The sequence below is a fragment of the Pseudopipra pipra genome, chromosome 27 (assembly GCF_036250125.1).
Source record: "Pseudopipra pipra isolate bDixPip1 chromosome 27, bDixPip1.hap1, whole genome shotgun sequence".
Classification (NCBI taxonomy): Eukaryota; Metazoa; Chordata; class Aves; order Passeriformes; family Pipridae; genus Pseudopipra; species Pseudopipra pipra.
The window spans coordinates 4,258,945-4,277,673 of record NC_087575.1 but is presented as its reverse complement, the minus strand read 5'-3'; the positions used below and the strand labels follow the sequence as shown (position 1 = coordinate 4,277,673).

General features: G+C 68.5%; 3 protein-coding genes and 1 long non-coding RNA gene across 13 annotated transcripts; 3 read left to right on the top strand and 1 right to left on the bottom strand.

The window, feature by feature from the left end:
- Nucleotides 1-503: 503 nt before the first annotated feature.
- Nucleotides 504-2,100, top strand: JUND (JunD proto-oncogene, AP-1 transcription factor subunit). The gene has a single exon (XM_064637356.1). It carries the CDS (start codon nt 665-667, stop codon nt 1,607-1,609), a length of 945 nt encoding a protein of 314 aa, XP_064493426.1. The 5' UTR covers nt 504-664; the 3' UTR covers nt 1,610-2,100.
- A 345-nt stretch (nt 2,101-2,445) lies between these two features.
- On the top strand, nt 2,446-6,571 carry CIST1 (colon, intestine and stomach enriched 1). 6 transcript variants are annotated; one of them, XM_064637355.1, is made up of 5 exons: nt 2,446-3,961; nt 4,954-5,157; nt 5,545-5,805; nt 6,226-6,374; nt 6,462-6,571. In XM_064637355.1, exons 1-5 carry the CDS (start codon nt 3,862-3,864, stop codon nt 6,507-6,509), a joined length of 762 nt encoding a protein of 253 aa, XP_064493425.1. In that variant the 5' UTR covers nt 2,446-3,861; the 3' UTR covers nt 6,510-6,571. The 6 variants fall into 6 exon arrangements, with proteins under 6 accessions (XP_064493425.1, XP_064493422.1, XP_064493421.1 ...); XM_064637352.1 differs by having other exon boundaries at nt 2,449-3,961; nt 4,954-5,454; nt 5,578-5,805; XM_064637351.1 differs by having other exon boundaries at nt 2,451-3,961; nt 4,993-5,805.
- A 1,501-nt stretch (nt 6,572-8,072) lies between these two features.
- On the top strand, nt 8,073-16,942 carry PDE4C (phosphodiesterase 4C). 5 transcript variants are annotated; one of them, XM_064637344.1, is made up of 15 exons: nt 8,073-8,168; nt 11,738-11,920; nt 12,000-12,036; nt 12,147-12,211; nt 12,332-12,381; nt 12,873-13,018; nt 13,403-13,496; nt 13,975-14,153; nt 14,236-14,334; nt 14,406-14,570; nt 14,653-14,752; nt 14,838-14,992; nt 15,082-15,204; nt 15,378-15,560; nt 15,644-16,942. In XM_064637344.1, the coding sequence occupies exons 2-15, from the start codon at nt 11,889-11,891 to the stop codon at nt 16,157-16,159; spliced, it is 1,944 nt and encodes a 647-aa protein (XP_064493414.1). In that variant the 5' UTR covers nt 8,073-8,168; nt 11,738-11,888; the 3' UTR covers nt 16,160-16,942. The 5 variants fall into 5 exon arrangements, with proteins under 5 accessions (XP_064493414.1, XP_064493415.1, XP_064493412.1 ...); XM_064637345.1 differs by lacking the exon at nt 8,073-8,168 and adding an exon at nt 9,782-10,079; XM_064637342.1 differs by lacking the exon at nt 8,073-8,168 and adding an exon at nt 9,877-10,079 and having other exon boundaries at nt 12,906-13,018.
- Nucleotides 16,698-18,530, bottom strand: LOC135403375 (uncharacterized). The gene is made up of 2 exons (XR_010425390.1): nt 18,367-18,530; nt 16,698-17,118 (listed from the first exon to the last, which is right to left on the bottom strand). It is a non-coding gene; the product is annotated as an uncharacterized LOC135403375 (long non-coding RNA).
- Nucleotides 18,531-18,729: the final 199 nt, after the last annotated feature.

Below are 18,729 nucleotides of genomic sequence, written 5' to 3'. Positions count from 1 at the left end.
TCTTGCCCATCCCTTTGTGCCCATCAGCCCCGGCGGTTTGCAGTCCCGGTTCCCGTTCTCGGTGCCCGTTCCCGCCCCTCCCTTTGTGCCCGGCAGTCCCGGTGCCGGTTGGCAGTCCCGGTTCCCGGTGCCCGTTCCCGTTCCCGCCCCTCCCTTTGTGCCCGTCAGTCCCGGTTGGCAGTCCCGGTTCCCGGTGCCCGTTCCCGTTCCCGCCCCTCCCTTTGTGCCCGTCAGTCCCGGCGGGGGCGTGGGGGGCTGTGCACGTGACCGCCCCTCCCCCGCGCTGACGTCATCCCAGGGCCCCGCGCGCTGTTGTCCCGTTTACCCGCCGGTTGCCCCGGCGACGGCGCGGCCGGGGGTGGGCGTGGCGCCACCTCCCCGGGGCGGCGGCCCCTCCCCTTATGCAAACGAGGGCGGGCGAGCACGTCATCTGCAGCCAATGGAGGCCCGGCGCGGTGAGGTCACCGCGGCGGCGCCGCCTATTTAAAGCGGCGCGGGGCGCGCGGCGGCGGCAGACGTGTGTGCGCGCGCGCAGGAGCGGGGCCGCGGCCGGTGCGCACCGGGCGCCTCCCCCGCCCCCTCCCCAACCCCTTTCCCCGCGCTCGCCCCGGTCCTCCCCCCCCCTCCCGGCCCCGTTTCCCCCGCAGCCGGGCGGGGGAGGAGGATGGAAACACCCTTCTACCATGATGATGTGTTGAGCGGCCTCGGCAGCGGCTTCGCCCCGTCCTCCGGCAGCAGCGGGCTCCTCCTGCCCTTCCCTGGCGGCAGCATGATGAAGAAGGACGCGCTCGGCATGGCCTTACCGGAGCAGTTGGCGGCGGCGCTGAAAGCCCCCGGCGCGGCCAGCGGCGAAGCGGCGGGGCTGCTGGGCTCGGCCGAGCTGGGGCTGCTCAAACTGGCGTCACCGGAGCTGGAGCGGCTCATCATCCAGTCCAACGGGCTGGTCACCACCACCCCGACGAGCGGGCAGTTCCTCTACCCGAAAGCGGCCGCCTCCGAGGAGCAGGAGTTCGCCGAGGGCTTCGTGAAGGCGCTGGAGGACTTGCACAAGCAGAACCAGCTGGGCGGCGGCGCGGCGGGGAGCGGCGGCGGCGGAGGAGGGAGCGGCGGCGGGAGCGGCGGCGCGGGCGAGCTGCCCGCCGCCGGGATGGCCCCGGAGCCGCCGGTCTACGCCAACCTCAGCACCTACCCGGCCGTCAGCTACGCCGCCGACCCGGGGCCGTTCGCGGCGCCGCCGCCGCGGCTCCCGCCGCCGCCCCCGCCGCCGCCGCCGCTGAAGGACGAGCCGCAGATCGTGCCGGAGGTGCCGAGTTTCGGGGAGAGCCCGCCGCTGTCCCCCATCGACATGGACACGCAGGAGCGCATCAAGGCGGAGCGGAAGCGGCTGAGGAACCGCATCGCCGCCTCCAAGTGCCGCAAGAGGAAGCTGGAGCGGATCTCCCGGCTGGAGGAGAAGGTGAAGAGCCTCAAGAGCCAGAACACGGAGCTCGCCTCCACCGCCAGCCTGCTCCGCGAGCAGGTCGCCCAGCTCAAGCAGAAGGTGCTCAGCCACGTCAACAGCGGCTGCCAGCTCCTGCCCCAGCACCAGCATCAGGTGCCGGCGTACTGACCGGGGGGGCCCGAGCCCGGGGACGGACTTTGAGGGGTCCCGGGCACGGACCGAGGGGAACTTGGGGAGCGCCCGCCCTGCCCCGGGCACGGACCGAGGGGAACTTGGGGAGCCGCCCGTGCGTGCCGGGCACAGACTGAGGGGAGCGGGGGTAGAGCCCATCCCGCCCCGGGAACGGACCGAGGGGTTCCGGGCACGGAGCGGGGGGAGCGCCCGCCATGCCCCGGGCGCGGACTGAGGGATGCCGGGCATGGACGGAGGGGTCCCGAGGGGAGGAAGAGGAGCGATAATCAGCCCCCTCAGCTCCCTGAGGGGTCCGAGCGGAGGTCCGGGACCGGCTCCGGGCGGTGGGCACCGAGCACCCCCCGCGCACGGGCTGCGGGGAGGGAGAAGCCGGGGGTTCCCCTCACGGACTGAGGGGGGACTTGGGCCTTCCCCCCGCGCCCCACACATTCCAGTCAGGCCCCAGTAAAGCCCCGCGACACGGAGAATTTGGCTTCTCGCTGTTTGCTGCGCCGGCGGGGGACGGGAAGGGAAAGGAAGGGAAGGGGCGGCGCGGGCAGGAAGCGGCGCGGCCGGGGGCCATCTTGGGGCGGGGGGGGAGCGGCGACGGAGGGGGTTTGGGAGGTTTTGGGGGGTTTTTCGGGGTGAGAGGAGTCGGGGGAAGGGGAAGAGTGGTGCTGGAGAAGGGGCTCTAGGAAGGGGGGGGTGAGAGAGTTTATGGGGTTGTGGGGTGGGGGCGTTTTAGGGTTGCTGGGAAGCGCGGGGGATGGGGGGGGAGTTCTGTCGGGCGCTAGTGGAGGGTTTGGATGTTGAAGGGGGGTGTTGTGGGGTTACTGGGGCTCGCTTGAGGGGGTTGGGATTACTGGGAGTGCCGGGGCGGGAAAATCTCGTCAGGTAGTAGTGCATCTGGATTTGGATGTTGGGGGGTGCTCCCTGGAGGGGTGTGCTGAGACTCCTCTGAGGGGTTCTGGGGTTACTGGGTCTCTCTCGGGGGGATGTGCTTTTACTGGGGATCCCCGTGGGTGAGGGGAACCTGCTGCCGGTCCTGGCTGGGGCTCTGCCCTGTCAGACCCCTGGTTCCTCTGTGTTGGGGGGTTCACTGACACCGACACCCCCCTGTCCCGGCCCCTCGGGGTCACCCCGTGGCACCCAGCGAGGCTGGGCCTCCGCTGCTCCTCCCCAGACTTCGGGAACTGGCCTTGACTTCCCGGCACTGCCATCGCTCCTCCTCTGCCTTCCCCCACCTGTGGGGCCCTATCCCGGCTCCATCCAGGGAGCAGCACCCGAGAAACCAACCCTCTGCTCCTGGAGCGTTTGGGGACGGTACCGGAGGCAGCTTTGGCCTGTTCCAGCACTGGGATCACCCCGCTCCCGGGGAGCTTGGCACGGGGGGGCCCTGCCGTGGGTGATGGGAGGAGTGTGAGCTCCTTTGGGACCCTGCCGTGGGTGGCTCCCTGGGGACCCCGTGCTCGGTGCCAGCCGGCTGCGGTTTGGCGGAGGAAGCGCCTTCCCCGCCGCGCAGAAGCGGCCCCGGCGTGGTTGAGCTGCGCCCCGGATGCGCTGCTCCAGCACCAAGACGGACGGGGCTGCCACCTGTCTCCCTGTGGCAGGGCCAGCAACAGCCCCGTGGCTCTGGTGTCCCTGTGTCACCACAGCCCTGCGTGCCCAAGTCGCTGTGTCCCAACATCTCCAAGTCCCTGCATCTTGATGTTCCCAGATGCCCGTGTTCCCAAGACCCCACGTCCCTCGTCCCCAAGTCCCTGCATCCTGAAATCCCCAGATCCCATTTTCCCTAAGTCCTTGCATTCTGATGTCCCTTTGTCCCTTGATCCCTTTGTCCCCAAAGCCCCACATGCTGCTCTCTGTGTGTCTCCAGATCCCTCTGTCTCTCAGACCTCACATCCCAATGACCCACATTCCCAGATCCCTTTGTCCCCAAATCCCCACATACTGCTGTCCATGTGTCCCCAGAGCCCTTTGTCCCCCAAGTCCCCACATCCCGACATCCCCACCTTCCCAGATCCACTTGTTCCCCCCCCAAGACCTCGGGATGCTGGCAGGGCTGGCTCCCGGTGCCTGGGGTGGGCAGGTGGGGGTCTCACGGCCCCGGGGTGGGAGATGCGCGGGTGAAAACTGATGCCCGGGGCCGGGGGCTCCTCCCGGTGCCCGCAGGGTCCCGGTGCTGCGGCGCCGCCCGGTACCGACAGAGGGCGCCGCGGGCGGGGTCGCCCCCGCCTCCCCTGGGGCGGATGAAGGCGGCGGGACCGGCATCGGGACCGGGAGCGGGCGGGATGCTCCCGGGAGCGCTCTGCCTGCTCTGCTGCGCCACTGCCCTGCTCGCTGCTGCAGGTACCGGGCACCGGGGGGGGGTCCGGGGGCGTCCCGGGGGCACTCGAGATCTGCAGCACTGGGGGGTGGGTCTGTGGCCTCCCCCCGCCCAGTCCCGGGTACCGGGAGGGGGGTCGAGGTGCTCTGGGACACCAGAAAACTTCAGGGAGGTGACCATGTGCTCCCCTGAGCCCTGCACTGGTGGCTCAGTGGGGAACTGGGGGGGTTCCTGTGGTCCCCCTCCAGGGCCTCATGGCACGGGGGGGCTGCACCTGCTTCCCGGAGGTGCCAGGCTGGAGGGGAGCACCCGGACACTGCCCAGTACCCTGCACTGCTGTGGGCCCCCCATTTCCAGCCCGGGCCCCCAACACCCCCCCCCTGCACCCCAAGGTGCTTCAGCTCACCCTTCCCGGCATAGGGTGCTTGGCCCTGGGTTCAACCATCCTGGTGTGAGGCAGCAGCTGGGTGGGAACAGCCCGTCCTGGTGGGCGCAGCAGCCGTGGGGACCCCCAGCCCGCGGCCACGCTGTGCCCCTGGGTGTTGGCGCTGGGTGCTGGCTCTGCCACGAGGCATTTTGCTCCAGTGTCCCCCTGGGGCCAGGCTGGACCTGCTCCTCCTCTTGTGCAAACAGGACTTGGGCAGATAAGGGCACTGCCCGGAAAACACCACCACGTCCCACGTGGCCCCAGCGGAGTCCCCATCACGCCCGGCCCTGAGGGTGTCTGGTGGGTGCCACGAGGGCTGGGCTGGCACATGTCCCTGTGCCGTGGCACTTACCTGCTGCTGCCACGCTGCTCTGCTTGTGCAACAACCGGCTGGGAGGCTCTTTCTGACCCTGCATTTCTGGGAGCCCATATTGGCTAAATCCCAGTTTTCTGTGTGTGATGAAAAACACCTGGGAAATGATCCCTGTGGCACCGGGAGCCCAGGCAGGTGCTGCTGCCCTTCCTGGGGCCCTGCCTGCCCCTGCCACGGCCCTGCTGTGTCCTTGCTGACCAGCTCTCTCCTCCAAGGTCTAGAGCCAGGACATGGCACCAATGTCTCCTCCACAGTGGCTCTAAGCAGCTCAGGGACAGCCGTGTCACCGAGTCCATCCAGGACACCGGGATCAGCAGCACCTCCTGTATCTCCATCCAATACCACCATGGCACTGACTCCATCCAGGACACTGGGATCAACACCACTTCCAGTATCTCCATCCAACACCACCACACCAACTCCATCCAGGACACTGGAATCAACACCACTTCCAGCATCTCCATCTAACATCACCATGAAACCATCTTCATCCAGGACAACGGGATCAACACCACTTCCAGCATCTCCATCCAACACCACCACACCAACTCCATCCAAGACATTGGGATCAGCAGCACCTCCAACATCTCCATCCAACACCACCACACTGACTCCATCCAGGACACTGGGATCAACAGCACCTCCAGCATCTCCATCCAACATATCCATGGCACCGACTCCATCCAGGACACTGGGATCAACAGCACCTCCAGCATCTCCATCCAACACCACCACGGCACTGATTCCATCCAAGACATCGGGATCAGCAGCACCTCGAGTATCTCCATCCAACACCACCATGGAACCATCTTCACCCAGGACACTGGCACCAGCAGCACCTCCGTCCAACACGTCCATGGCACCGACTCCATCCCACCCAAGTGTGCCCAGATCCACGGGGCATCCCTCCAACTCGACAGCAGTGCCAGCCCCATCCTCACCCAGGCCCTCTGGGCCCGCTCCTGCTCCCAACTCCACCACACCCACTGTGAGCCCTGGGCCCAACAGCACCTTGGCCACCAGCTCCAGAACGACACCGGCCACCGGCATCGTGGCCGGCAGCTCAGGTGAGAGCCAGGCTGGGGGGCACTGGGCAGGCAGGTGACCTGGGTATGGGCATGGCAGCAGCCCTGGGGTCCCCTAAGACTCCCCACTTGGGACTGCGCTCAGAGGGGGGCTCAGGGGTGCAGGCGAGCCCAGAGCCCCCCTGGCTGCTCCAGCCTCCTTGGGGGGTGTTGAGGGCTCCCCTTTTCTCCCCCACCTCTGTGTCACAGGACCTCAGCTGGGGGGGGGGTGGGAGGGCCCCAGGCTGGTCCCCCACGGGTGGAGGTGACACAAGAACTGGATGCCAGGTTTCTGATGTATGGGATGGTGGAGGGGGAGGACTGGAGCCAGTCTTGAGCCCCCTCTCCCCCCGAGCCCCTCCGCGGTGCACAAGGCTTGGCAGTGCTGGGGAGGGTAACGGGGTGCCCGTCTCGCCCCCACAGAGCAGCAGCTGAGCTCTGGCGTGGTCGTCATCATCTGCCTCTTTGTCTGTGTGCTGGTGGGGGGCACAGCGGTGCTGCTGGTGCGGCTGTGCCGGCGCAGGACCCCCCGCGGGACCCCCCCCTTCCACCACCTGGATGAGGTGCCCATGGTGAGTGGGGGGGCCAGGGCTGGTGAGGGGGGGACTTGGAGGGGGCCAGGGTGTGGGTGCTCACTGCACTGTCTCTCTCTTCCCTAGAGCAAGGTGATGGAGGAGTCCCCTGTCACCCACCCCACACCCAGGTGACCCCCCCACACCGCGGCCCCCCCGGGGCTCCCCGCGCTGCTGAATAAAGAAGCTGCTGCTCAGCTCTGGTTTCCCGTCTGCCATGTGCCCTGCCCGGGGAAAACCCCCGCTCCCGGGGGAGGGCCCAACCGCTTTCGGGGGTCCCCCAGCTCCGGGCTTGAGGCCCCGGGGTGTTCCCAGGCCGGCGGGATGGGTGCGGGGCGGTGGTGCCCGGGGTGGGGGGGGCCGCGCAGCCCCCCCGACGAGGTGGGATGGGAGGGAGCGAGCGGCCAGGCACGCACGTCGCCTTCCTTCTGCTCCGCTGCACTCGGCCGAGGCCGCGGCTGGCGGCGACGACCGGGCACCGGTAAGGGGCTGCGGGCCAGGGCGGGGGGCTGGCGGCAGCGGGGACCCCCGTGCCGGGGCTCGGCATCCCCCGGGAATTGGGATGAGGCTGCTCCCGGTGCCAGCCGGGGCGTGGAGGGGCTCAGTCCTGGCGTCTCTGCGGGTGCACCGCTGTGCCCCAGTTCCTCACGGGGGTGGGTGCCCGTGGTGGATCGTTAAGGAGGCATCGGTGGGTTCACAGCTTGGTGGGTGCTACGGGCGGGGGGACACCCCTGTGGCCTCAGGCCCGATGTCCCTGTCCTCATCCAGCCGGTGGGAGCACCGGGAGTGGGAAGGAGGGGCCCCGAAACCCGAGGTGGGGGCCAAGATCAGGCGCCCGTAAATCACGGAAGCGGGGGGACGAACCCACGTGTCCCGGTCCCGGGGTGTCCCCGGGGTATCCCCAGCCCCGGGGGGGGTGGTCCCCACCCCCGAGCCCTCACCGGCCGCAGCTCCCGGAGCTCCCCCCGCAGGGACGGCGATGAGAAGGAGCCGGACGGCGCTGCCCTTCCTCGGCGCGGAGGTGAGACCGGCACCGGGGGGCACCTCGGGGGGCGAGGGGGTGTAGCGGGAGGGGGCGAGGGGTGTCCCCGATACGGGCGTCCCAGCGCCGGCCCCGCGGGCAGCAATAACCGGGCTGGCGACACTGAGCGGGAGTTAATTATCCCCTTAATGGGCGGTTAATTATTATTCACCTCTGCGTAATTGCGCGCCGGCTCCGGGGGCTTTTCCGGCGGGGTCCCGGGGGAACCGGGGGAGGGGGAGGTTCCCTCCGGTGGCGGCGGGAGGAAGAGGAGGAAGGGGGTGTCCCGGTGGCTCCGTGTGCTGCGGGACGAACCGCACCCGGTGCACCGGCTGTGCCCTTTCCCCGTGCCCCCCCCCGCCCAGGTATCACCCCGGTACCCCCCGGGTGCAGCGCCGCACCGTGCCCGCCAGGGGGCGCCAGCGCGCTACCGGCGCCCGGTACCGGGAGGGGGGGACGGGACGGGGCTGCCCCGGGACGGGACCCTCGGACACGGACGGTGCCCCCGCAGAGCTCCGCGGGGCCGCTCCCCGCGCCCCTCACCGCCGCCCCATGTCCCCGCAGCGCTGCCGCGACGCCGCCGAGGCCGCCCCGTCGGGCCCGGGAGCCGCGCTGGGCGCCGTCCGCCGCCGTTTCTCCGGGACCCCGCTGCTGCCGCCGCTGGGCTGCCGGTTGGCGGAGGCGGCCCGCGGTCCCGAGCCCGAGGGAGCCCGGGTGGTCTTCACCATCGAGGAGAGCGGCCCGAGCAGCGGCGATGAGTCCGAGCCCCCCCGGTAAGGGTGGGACGGGGAGCGGGGAGGTGATGCCGGCCCCCGCTGGCACCGGGAAGGGGTTACCGGGCAAGGCGCTGCTGGTGGGGACGCTCCCGGGTTCAGCACCGGCGGGCGGACAGCGGCACCGGGGCACCGGCACCGGCAGAGCACCCGGTGGGCTGGGGACAAACCCCTCTGTCACCGGCCCCGGGATGTCTGTCCTGATCGCCATCTGCCTCTGTCACCCCATCCCCAACACCCCTGTCCCCACCACACTGTGCCCACCCCCTCGGTCCCCATCACCTGTCACCCCTGTCCCCCCTGTCCCCACCACCCATTCCTGTCCCCAACCCCTCCCCTCATCCTCCTCACCCCCTGCTTGTCCCCATCCCCTGGCCCAGCCAGTGCCACCACAGGGTTGGCCTGGCTCTGCCCAAAATGACCTCAGCCCCTCCCGCAGTGGTTGCAGGGCTATTTTTGGGCCATTCCCCCTATCCCGTGCCTCTCCCAGCCCAGCTTGCAGGGTCAGCATGGAGCTGGCACAGCTGAGGGTCATGGCTCCGGTGTCACTTGTCATCCACCCCTGCAGACACGTGGGGACAGCGACAGTCCGACAGGGACTGGCTGTCCTGGGGTCAGGGACTTGCTGTCCTGTGGCCAGTCCTGTCCCGGCTGTCCAGGGGCTGCTGGCTGCCAGCCAGCCCGGGGGGGCTCTTCCCCCTCGCCCCCGCGCCCTGATGTCCCTCTGTCCCAGCACCCCCTCTGCTCTGACGTCCCCACAGTTGTGCCTGCAGTCCCTTGGAAGCGAGGGTGACCCCCCCACCCGGTGGGTTTTGGGGTCCCCACTGCTCCTGCTGTGGCAGGAGAGGCCCTGTTGTTGTCCCCCCTGGCTCCCTGCCAGCTGCTGGATATTTTTGTGGCCGCTGGGAACAGCAGGTATCCACATCCTGCTGCATCAGGCTGGGCAGGTGCCAGCTCCCACGGCCAGGCCGGTGGGTCACCCACAGTGCCACTGTCACCAGCTGGACCTCATCCTGCTGCTCCCTGTTTCCCCCAGGAGGGAGCTTGGCACTGCACCAGGGAGGGGCTGGGCCACAATCTGGGGTGGGTTTGGCTCTCACTGGTCCCTCGGTGGTACCGTGGCACAACCGCACCACAGCACAACCACACCGTGTGTTTGGGATACTCCAGGCTCATCCCTGTCCCTTGGTGGCACAGTGGCACAAACCGCACCACAGCACAACCACACCGTGTGTTTGGGATACTCCAGGCTCATCCCTGTCCCTTGGTGGCACAGTGGCACATCCACACCGAGTGTTTGGGATGCTCCAGGCTCATCCCTGTCCCTTGGTGGCACAGTGGCACATCCACACCGAGTGTTTGGGATGCTCCAGGCTCATCCATGCCCCTCGGTGGCACCGTGGCACGTCCACTCCGTACGTCTGGCTCACCAAGGGGTCCGTGTGGCATTTTTTCCGTGTGCCCAGGCAGAGCACCCCTGCCCTTTCGGGAGCAGCTGCCGCCTCGGGGAGACAGCAGGGTGGCCGGTGGCACCGGGCCAGCGAGGGGCCACGTGCCCGGGCCGCCAGGAACACCGGGGGGGGACCCGCTCCCTGCGCCGGCTGCCGGAGCCAGACAGTTGTTTAATTTCCCAGGCGCAGGGCGGGAGGGGGATGGAAAGTTTCCCGGGGCCGCCGGGGCCGGGACGGCCGCACGCTTCCTGCTCCGCACCGGGGGCGCCGGGGCCGCGCCGGGGCCGCGCCGGGGGTCCCTGAGCCGGGCCATGCTGCCCACCCCGCACCCCTCGCCGGGGGCTTCTCCGGCAGCCTCCCCCCGCAGTTCCCCCCGCAATTCCCCCGTCCTCTTCAGGAAGCTCCTGATGAACCAGAGCATCCGCCTGCAGCGGCGCTTCACCGTGGCGCATCCCCTCTGGTAAGGGGGGGACGCTGGCGGGTCCCCGGGGGGGTGGTGGCACCAGGCTGTGCTGCCAGGATAGGGTCAGGGGACACCCCCCCCCAGCGCTGTGTGCCCACGGGGACGGGGGGGACGAGGAGGGGACAGCGGGTGTCCCCACATGGCCAGGGGCTGAGCCGGGCAGGGGGGAGCCGCTGGACGAGCGCGGCTAAGCACGGACACGCTCATTGCAGCGATGGCCAGGCAGGGACCCGCGGTGGGGTGGCCCGGTGGGCAGGGAGGGGGGCTTTTCCCTCCAAATCAAGGCACCCACTCACCCACCGCGGCACCTCCGTGCCCTCCCCGGCTCGGAGCTCTGTAGGGTTGGTTTTGGGGTGCCCCCCCCGGGTGCTGGTGGGTGCCGGCCCCACCTGCGTGAGCGCTGTAGGGCTCAGCACATCCCTCCGCAACAGCAACTATTTATAGCGGCCCCGGCCCCCCCCAGCCCGGCACGGGCACAGCTCGGTCATTAACGCCGAAACGAGGGGGGTTAATTCGGCACCAGCCCCTCGGCGGGGGCTCGTGTCCCCCGGGGCTGTCCCCTGCGGTGGCAGCGGGGTCAGAGGTGGTGGCACGGGGCCGGGAACAGACGCGGGCATCACCCGCGGGGCCGTCGGAGGGACAATGCGGCTTTGTGTCCCCGGTACCATCGGGGATGGGAAGGCGAGGCAGGAAAACAAGGGGCTGCGGGGACGGCATGACGCGGTGCCGGCTGGCACTGCCACTGCCGGGGACGGCCACGCCACAGGGACCGGGGCTGCCGGAGCGGGACGATGCTGCCGGGCAGCCGGTGCCCGTCCCGGAGGCACTCCTGCATCTGGTAGGTGCTGGGCTCCCGCTGGGGACAGGGTGGCCCCAGTGGCATCCGCGCTCTCCCAGTTCTCCCGGTGCTCCCCGTCCCCGCGGCGGTGACGGACAGGCGCTGGATGGCCCTCGCTGTGTCCCTGCTCCGCGCAGCCTTTCCCATGACCCCGGGGCCAGCGGAGCAGGAGGGGGGGGTGAGGCGGCCGCAGCCAGCTTGGGGACACTGCAGGGTCACCACCCCTGTCCCTAAGTCCCCTGTCTCCCCCATGGATACACATGGCTGCCAGGTGACTCTGGTTGAGGTGCCCCCGGGCTGCCACCAGCGTGTCCCCAAGGGCCAGGGCTTGGCTTCTGTGGCGTTTTCTGTCCTTCGATGTCCCCTGGCTCTGTGCCACGGCTGGGACACTGTCCCCTCCATGGGACACAGCACCCCCGAGCCAGGGCTGATGAAGGCTTTGGGGCTCTGGAGGACTTGGGATCACAGTGCTGAGGACAGGGTGGGGATGGGACAGGCAGGAGCTGGCCCTTCCCGGGGTCTCTGGAGCTGGGAGCTTCAGGGTAGGGGGGCCTGTCCCACCTGGGTGACATGGGACAACCTGGCTTTGCTGGCAGGGAGCTGAGAGAGGGTCCATGTGCACTGAGTTGTGCCCATTCTCAGCACTGGGTGAAGGAGGTGGCAGGGCCAGGCTGGGAGGTGACCGGTGTCACCACAGGGGCCACCAAACCAGCTGAGTGGGACGATGGAAGCGAGAGCCCAGCAAACCCAGTGGCATCCTGCGGGCCATGCCCCCACACCTTGCCCCGTGCCAGCCTTGACTCCTCTCCCCTCACAGCTTTGACCTGGAGAATGGCCTCCAAGGCCGGGGCACGCTGGACCCCCAGGCCAGCCCGGGGCTGGTCCTGCAGGGCACCTTCTCCCACGGGCAGCGCCGTGAGTCCTTCCTGTACCGCTCCGACAGCGACTATGACCTGTCCCCCAAAGCCATGTCCCGCAACTCCTCCATCGCCAGCGACCTGTGAGTGTCCCCCCAATTCCCTGCATCCCCCGGGACCCCACTGCCCTCCCCCAGGCTCACGCTCCCTTTGCTCCCGCAGGCACGGAGAAGACATGATCGTCACGCCGTTCGCCCAGGTAGGTGCCATCCCTGTGCCCTGCCCGGGAGGGGACACGGCCTGTGCCCAGCGCCCGGGGGTGTGTCCCGGGGGGCGTCGGCCCGGCCCCAGCCCCCTCTCGCCCCCCAGGTCCTGGCCAGCCTCCGCACCGTCCGCAGCAACCTCACCCACCTCCAGGACCGCGCCGGCATCAAGTGAGTGGGCCGCGGGGTGGGGAGGGCGAGGGTCTCACCTGGGTGGGAGACCCCGACCCATGGCAAGGGCGAGGGCACCGCTGTGGGGGTCCTGCTTGCTCAGCCCCCCGTGTCTCGCAGGCGAGGATCCAGCAGCAGCCTGCCCTCCGGGAGCAAGGCCAGCCTGTCCGGTGAGTGCAGGGGGGGACCACGGTGGGGATGTTTTGGGGCTGTCCCTGTGCCCTCAGGGTGGGTCCCGCTGTGCCCTCGGGGGGATACAGCCCCCTCCAGGCAGGGCAGAGCCGCGGCTTTGCCCTTTGGGATCCATGTCTGGTTTTCGGCAGCTCCTCCCGCCTGGCCGCCCTTCGCGGCGGTGGAAAAGCTCCCGTTGACGTCAAACCTTCCATTAATAAAACCCGGCGGTGAGCGGGGCCCCGCGGGAGCCCGGCTGCCCCCGGGGCTGGCTGTCACCCCACGGGACACTGTGGCACGTGGGGCTGCCACGCCATGGGGACGGTGTGATGGGGCCGAGCCCCGCTGCCCAGGGATGCTCGACCCCGAGCCCCGCGTCCCCCCGTGCCCCCGGCCGCCCCGCTCGAGGGCCGTGAGCCGCCCCGCCGGCGAGCCCCCGGGTTTGGGGTGGCACGAGCCCCCCTGTGCCGGGTGGTCGCGCCGTCGGCAGGTCCCTTGCCAAGCTGGCGGGTGCCCCCAGCAGAAGATGCCCACCAGAAGCTCTCACGGGAGACCCTGGAGGAGCTGGATTGGTGCCTGGACCAGCTGGAGACGCTGCAGACCAGGCACTCGGTCAGCGAGATGGCCTCCAACAAGGTAAGGGGCCCTGTCATGGACACCCTGGGGGGAGTGGGGACCCTGGCACTACTGAACCCCCTGGGCTGGGCAGCTGGGAGTCCTGCTGGCCCCCTGCACCACTGAACCCCCTGGGCTGGGCAGCTGGGGGTCCTGCTGGCCCCCTGCACCACTGATCCCCCCAGGATGGGCAGCTGGGGGTCCTGTGTGCCCCTCATGCCACTGATCCCCCCAGGATGGGTAGCTGGGGGTCCTGCTGGCCCCCTGCACCACTGATCCCCCCAGGATGGGCAGCTGGGGGTCCTGTGTGCCCCCCACATCACAGAGCCCCCCAAGATGGGCACCAGGGGGTCCTGGGGGTCCTGTGTGCCCCCCACACCGCTGAGCTCTGCCCACCACCTGCAGTTCAAGCGGATGCTGAACCGGGAGCTGACGCACCTCTCGGAGACGAGCCGCTCCGGGAACCAGGTCTCCGAGTACATCTCCAGAACCTTCCTGGGTGAGGACCCCCCCACCCCAGGGGCACCACCGGGGTCACCCCTCTGCTGGCAGCAGGGTGGGCTTTGTGCCCGCTTGCTTCTTGTGAAGGGATGAAATGGAGGGAAAAGGGAGGGGGACTTTCCCAGGTGTCCCAGTGGGATTTGCTGTTTGGGGCTGTAACACCCTTTGTCCTGGCTGGGTGTGCTGGTGCATGCTGGTGCTTGCTGGTGCATGCTGGTGCATACTGGTGCACTGGGGCTGTTGGGTAAATCCCTGTGGGCCTGGAGGGGTGTCCAGGGCAGGGTTTGGATCCACTGGCAGGCGGGTGGCTCGTGTAGGGCAGTGATGGAAAGTGCTGGGCACCCCCCACGCAGCCCCCAAATTGTCACGACATCACGGTGTCACCTGCGCTGCGTCATCAGCGCGAGCTGGGGAGGGGGTGTCGGGGGGGAATTTGGGCTCCCACCCTGCTCACGCCCACCCCGGTGCCATCCCAGACAAGCAGCACGAGGTGGAGATCCCCTCAGCGCTGGCCAAGGACAAGGAGAAGGAGCGGAGGAAGCGCCCCATGTCCCAGATCAGCGGCGTCAGGAAGCTCACGCACAGCTCCAGCCTCGCCGCCGCCGGCATCCCCCGCTTCGGGGTGCGCACGGACCACGAGGGGCTGCTGGCCAAGGTGGGCTTGGCACGGGTGACCCACCCAACCACAGGGTCCCTGGCGCCAGCCCCCCACGGACCTCCGTCCCTCTGGTCCCCAGGAGCTGGAGGACACCAACAAGTGGGGGCTCAACGTGTTTAAAGTCGCCGAGTACTCGGGGAACCGCCCGCTGACCGTCATCATGTACAGCATCTTCCAGGTGAGCATCCCGCTGGGATGGCCCTGTCCCCGTGCCCGGATGGGGACGAGCCACCTCCCGCCTCCCTGCAGGAGCGTGACCTGATGAAGACCTTCCGCATCCCCGTCAACACCTTCATCACCTACATGCTGACGCTGGAGGACCATTACCACGCCGACGTGGCCTATCACAACAACCTCCACGCCGCCGACGTGGCGCAGTCCACCCACGTCCTCCTCTCCACGCCTGCCCTGGAGGTGATTATTGGTCTCCTGAGGCCACCAGGTGTGCCTGGCAGGGTTGTGAGACGCCCGCAACTCCTTCTCCCACCATTCCCAGGCTGTCTTCACGGACCTGGAGATCATGGCTGCCATCTTCGCCAGCGCCATCCACGACGTCGACCACCCCGGCGTCTCCAACCAGTTCCTCATCAACACCAGTGAGTTGGGGAACAGGGATGGAGCTGGGAGGGTGTGGAGGACCCCACCTGGGGTCTCCCCAGGGTGACCGGTGCCCTCTCACAGACTCGGAGCTGGCGCTGATGTACAACGACGCCTCGGTGCTGGAGAACCACCACCTGGCCGTGGGCTTCAAGCTCCTCCAGGAGGAGAACTGCGACATCTTCCAGAACCTGAGCAGGAAGCAGAGGCAGACGCTCCGAAAAATGGTCATCGACATGGTACGAGGGGGGCTGGACCACCCCAGGGTGGGGGGTCCAGGCTGGGGGGAGTGTCAGGCTGAGCCTCGTTCCCGGCTTGCCCTGCCCAGGTGTTGGCCACGGACATGTCCAAGCACATGAACCTGCTGGCGGATCTGAAGACCATGGTGGAGACCAAGAAGGTGACCAGCCTGGGGGTGCTGCTGCTGGACAACTACTCTGACCGGATCCAGGTGGGCAGGGGGACACGGCTGGGAATCCTTCCTGGCACAATGTTGGGCATTGCTCTGGGCTGCTGGGACATCCTGCCTGGTGGCTCCCAACCACAGCCGGGCATGGCCAAGGGTTCCTGGCACAGTGTGGGGGTGGTCCTGGGGGACAAAGGACACCGTGGCTGTGCCCACAGGTCCTGCAGAGCATGGTGCACTGCGCCGACCTCAGCAACCCCACGAAGCCCCTGGAGCTGTACCGGCAGTGGACCGACCGCATCATGGTGGAGTTCTTCCGCCAGGGAGACCGGGAGCGGGAGAAGGGGATGGAGATCAGCCCCATGTGTGACAAGCACACCGCCTCCGTGGAGAAGTCCCAGGTGGGGTGGCGGCCTGGGGACGGGGTGGGGGTGTGCAGGGCTGGGCCGGGGGCTCAGCTCTGCCTCCTTTCCCCCCCCTCAAGGTGGGCTTCATCGACTTCATCGCCCACCCGCTGTGGGAGACATGGGCCGACCTGGTGCACCCCGACGCCCAGGAGCTCCTGGACACGCTGGAGGACAACCGGGAGTGGTACCAGAGCATGATCCGGCGCAGCCCGTCCCCTCCGCCCGAGGCACCCGGCGCGTCCCCCGCCAACACCGACAAGTTCCAGTTCGAGCTGACCCTGGAGGAGGAGGAGGAGGGTGAGTCGGACACGGAGCTGGAGGGGCCTGAGAGCCCCTTGGACGAGGACAACAGCGGCTCCAAGACACCGGGCACGGACGACTCGGAGTCGGCCGACACCAGGCGCTTGTCCCCCGGCCCCGGGGAGCGGGACTCGCCCCTGCCCCGCCCCAGGGACGTGGACAACCGGCGGGCGCTGGAGGGGACGCTGCCCAAGGACGGTGGCGGCGGGTGCTCCGTGCCAGGGCCCGAGGACAGCCAAGGGCTGTGCCTGGACACGGAGGGCAACGTCACATTCCTGTCCCTGGGCACGTAGCGGCACCGGCCGGTGGGTCCCCTCGCTGCCACGGGGACGTGGGACTGGGCTCTGGCCCTGGCCGGTGTTGGGGACAGCGGGGAGCTGGCAGTGGCACCACACAGGGCGTGGAGGGCCCCAAATCATGTCCCCGTGCGGGGTCTGGGCAGGTCCTGATGGACAGGAAGGCACTGCTCGCCCTCTCCCATCTCCCACCAGCTGCTGGGAAAGGTCCCTGTCCCCTTCAGGCAAGGCTTGGGGACACTGTGCTCTGGCTCCAGCCCAGCCCTGAGGACATCACACCCCACAGGGCTCCAGGAAGGAGTCCCCCACAGGGCTGGGGCACAGCCAAAAGCATTCCAGCACTTTTCCAGGTGGCCCCTCGCAGGACAGCAGCCCCACAGTGGGAGGGGGAGGTGGGTGAAGGGTGCTGGTGACACCCCCAGCACGAGGGACCCCCAGGCACCGGCGCACGGCACGGGCACGAGTCAGGGGTTTATTTATTTGGGGACAGGTTCACTTTTTAAAGCCTTTTGTAGCTCACTTTTTACTCCAAGCCTCTCCGAGGCCGCACTCACGTGGATATTTGGGGCGGAAAGACACGTTTTTCGGGGTGGAAAGTTGCATTTCTGCTCTGTGATCACTGAAAATGCTGCGTTTTTACTTCACACTTCGGTCCCTGGTGGGTGCTGTGACTCCCCCACCCCCGTGTCTCCGTCATCCTGCCCGGGGACAGCCCCCCAGGATCCTTTTGGGTTTTCCTTCACCTTTCCAGAGATTAAACCTGGTTTGTTCCACCCTAAACACGAGCCTTTTAAGTGCCTCTTTACCTTAGAAGTGCCTTTTCCTGGTGTCATGGGAGCCGTGCCAATGTCCCCGGGGACTGGCGTGGTTGGTGGCCCCTGCGGGCACCAGGGAGGGCCTGGAACAAAAGGAGCTCCTCCCTGGAAACGCTGAGATCCATCACTGGCAACCACGGCCTGCTAAGGTAAATATTTAATCGCCGGCTTGGCGCGGCGCGGGGCCCGTTCCCGGCTCTTCCGCATTGCTCCCAACGGTGATTTATCTCCGCAAACACGTCCCCACCCCTGGCACTGCCCTGGCACTGCCCCGGCACGTGGGGCCCTGGAGGCTCTCACCCCCTGCCCGCCCCACACTGTCCCCCGTGGCGGCAGCAGGGCCTTGGGAGCTGGATGATCCTTTCCCAGCCCAGGGATGAGCTGGGAGCGCTGGAGCCACACGGGGTGGTCGTTGCTGGTGGGTGCTGGGTGTCCTCCTGCCTCTGCTGGGGGAGAGGGGCTGTGCTGAGAGGGGCCAGCTGAGGCTCTGTGCTCCCAGAACTCTCCGAACCCAGGTCTGTCCCAGACTCTGCCGGGCTGGAGCAGGGCAGGAGCTGGTGAGAAAAAGCCCTTTTCATCCCATGCTTGGCTGAGGGGCTGCAGAATCCACGGACAAGGAAGGTGGTGGAGCTGTTGCCCAGGGAAGGTGGGGGCAGCACCCATGGTCCATCCCTGTGGCTGGATCTGTCCCTATAGCTGAATCCATTCCTAAGGGTGGATCTATCCCTAAACCTGGATGCATCCCTATGGCTGTGTCTGTCCCTAAGCCTGGATCCATCCCTATGGCTGGATCTATCCCTGCAGCTGGGTCCATTCCTGAGCTTGGGCCCATCCCCATGGTTGGATCCAACCCTGTGTGCGGGTCTACCCCTGAGCCTGGATCCATCCCTGAGCCTGGATCCATCCCTATGCCTGGATCTATCTCTGAGCCTGGATCCAACCATGCAGCTGGATCCATCCCTGAGCCTGGATCCATCCCTGAGCCTGGATCCATCCCTGCCTCCCGGCCATCCTGTTGTCACTGGGAGCTGTTGCTCTGTCTCCTCCCTGTGAGCTCTCATTGCCCACCTGGACAGTGCCCACCGTGTCCGGCAGCTCCAGCCAGAGCCCGGGGGGTGTCCAGCTCCATCCTCCGGGGGCTCTGGGTCCTGGATAGGCCCCGGTGGGGCTGCACCGGGACAGGGGCCATTTAAACCCCCCGGGCAGGGCACGACAGGGCAGTGCCCGGGAGGCTCCGGGCAGGGTAGGGCAGGGCCCGGGAGGGTCCCGGGGCCCCGGGCAGGGCAGGGCAGGCCCGGGTAGGGCGGTGCCGGTGCCCCGAGGCCGCCATATGCTGCCTCCCCTAATCCCCGCTGGAACCTGAGGGCGAGGGAGGACATGGCCGCCCACCTGCGCACCAACCCCGCCTCAGCGCCAGGCGCCCTGCCAGGGTAAAGATCAGCCCGAACGCCACTGCCACGCCTAGGGGGGGCGTCGCGATATAGCGCGCCATGTCGCGACAGCCAGGCTGCGAGATCTCGCTCTCCCCACCCTTGAGCGGGAATGGTCCGCTCCGCTCCCCCCGCCCGCGCGGCGCGTGGTTCACCCCGCGCCTCACACCGCTCGGCCGGACCGCACCACCGCGCGCGGCCGAGGGGGGGGGCGCGGCGCCCACCAACGCGCCGGGAGGGGGGGCCGCCCCCCCCACACCTCCCCGCTGTCCATCACCGCGCGCCGCCGGGCCAATCAGCGCCGCGCTCCGGGGCGCGCCCG

Coding starts and splice junctions, on each gene's coding strand:
- JUND (XM_064637356.1), top strand. CDS start 665: ATGGAAACACCCTTCTACCATGATGATGTGTTGAGCGGCCTCGGCAGC.
- PDE4C (XM_064637345.1), top strand. CDS start 9,931: ATGCTGCCCACCCCGCACCCCTCGCCGGGGGCTTCTCCGGCAGCCTCC. Junction 12,212..12,331: donor CAGGACCGCGCCGGCATCAA/GTGAGTGGGCCG, acceptor CGTGTCTCGCAG/GCGAGGATCCAGCAGCAGCC. Junction 13,497..13,974: donor CATCTCCAGAACCTTCCTGG/GTGAGGACCCCC, acceptor GTGCCATCCCAG/ACAAGCAGCACGAGGTGGAG.
- CIST1 (XM_064637349.1), top strand. CDS start 3,862: ATGAAGGCGGCGGGACCGGCATCGGGACCGGGAGCGGGCGGGATGCTC. Junction 5,806..6,225: donor CATCGTGGCCGGCAGCTCAG/GTGAGAGCCAGG, acceptor TCGCCCCCACAG/AGCAGCAGCTGAGCTCTGGC. Junction 6,375..6,461: donor ACCTGGATGAGGTGCCCATG/GTGAGTGGGGGG, acceptor TCTCTTCCCTAG/AGCAAGGTGATGGAGGAGTC.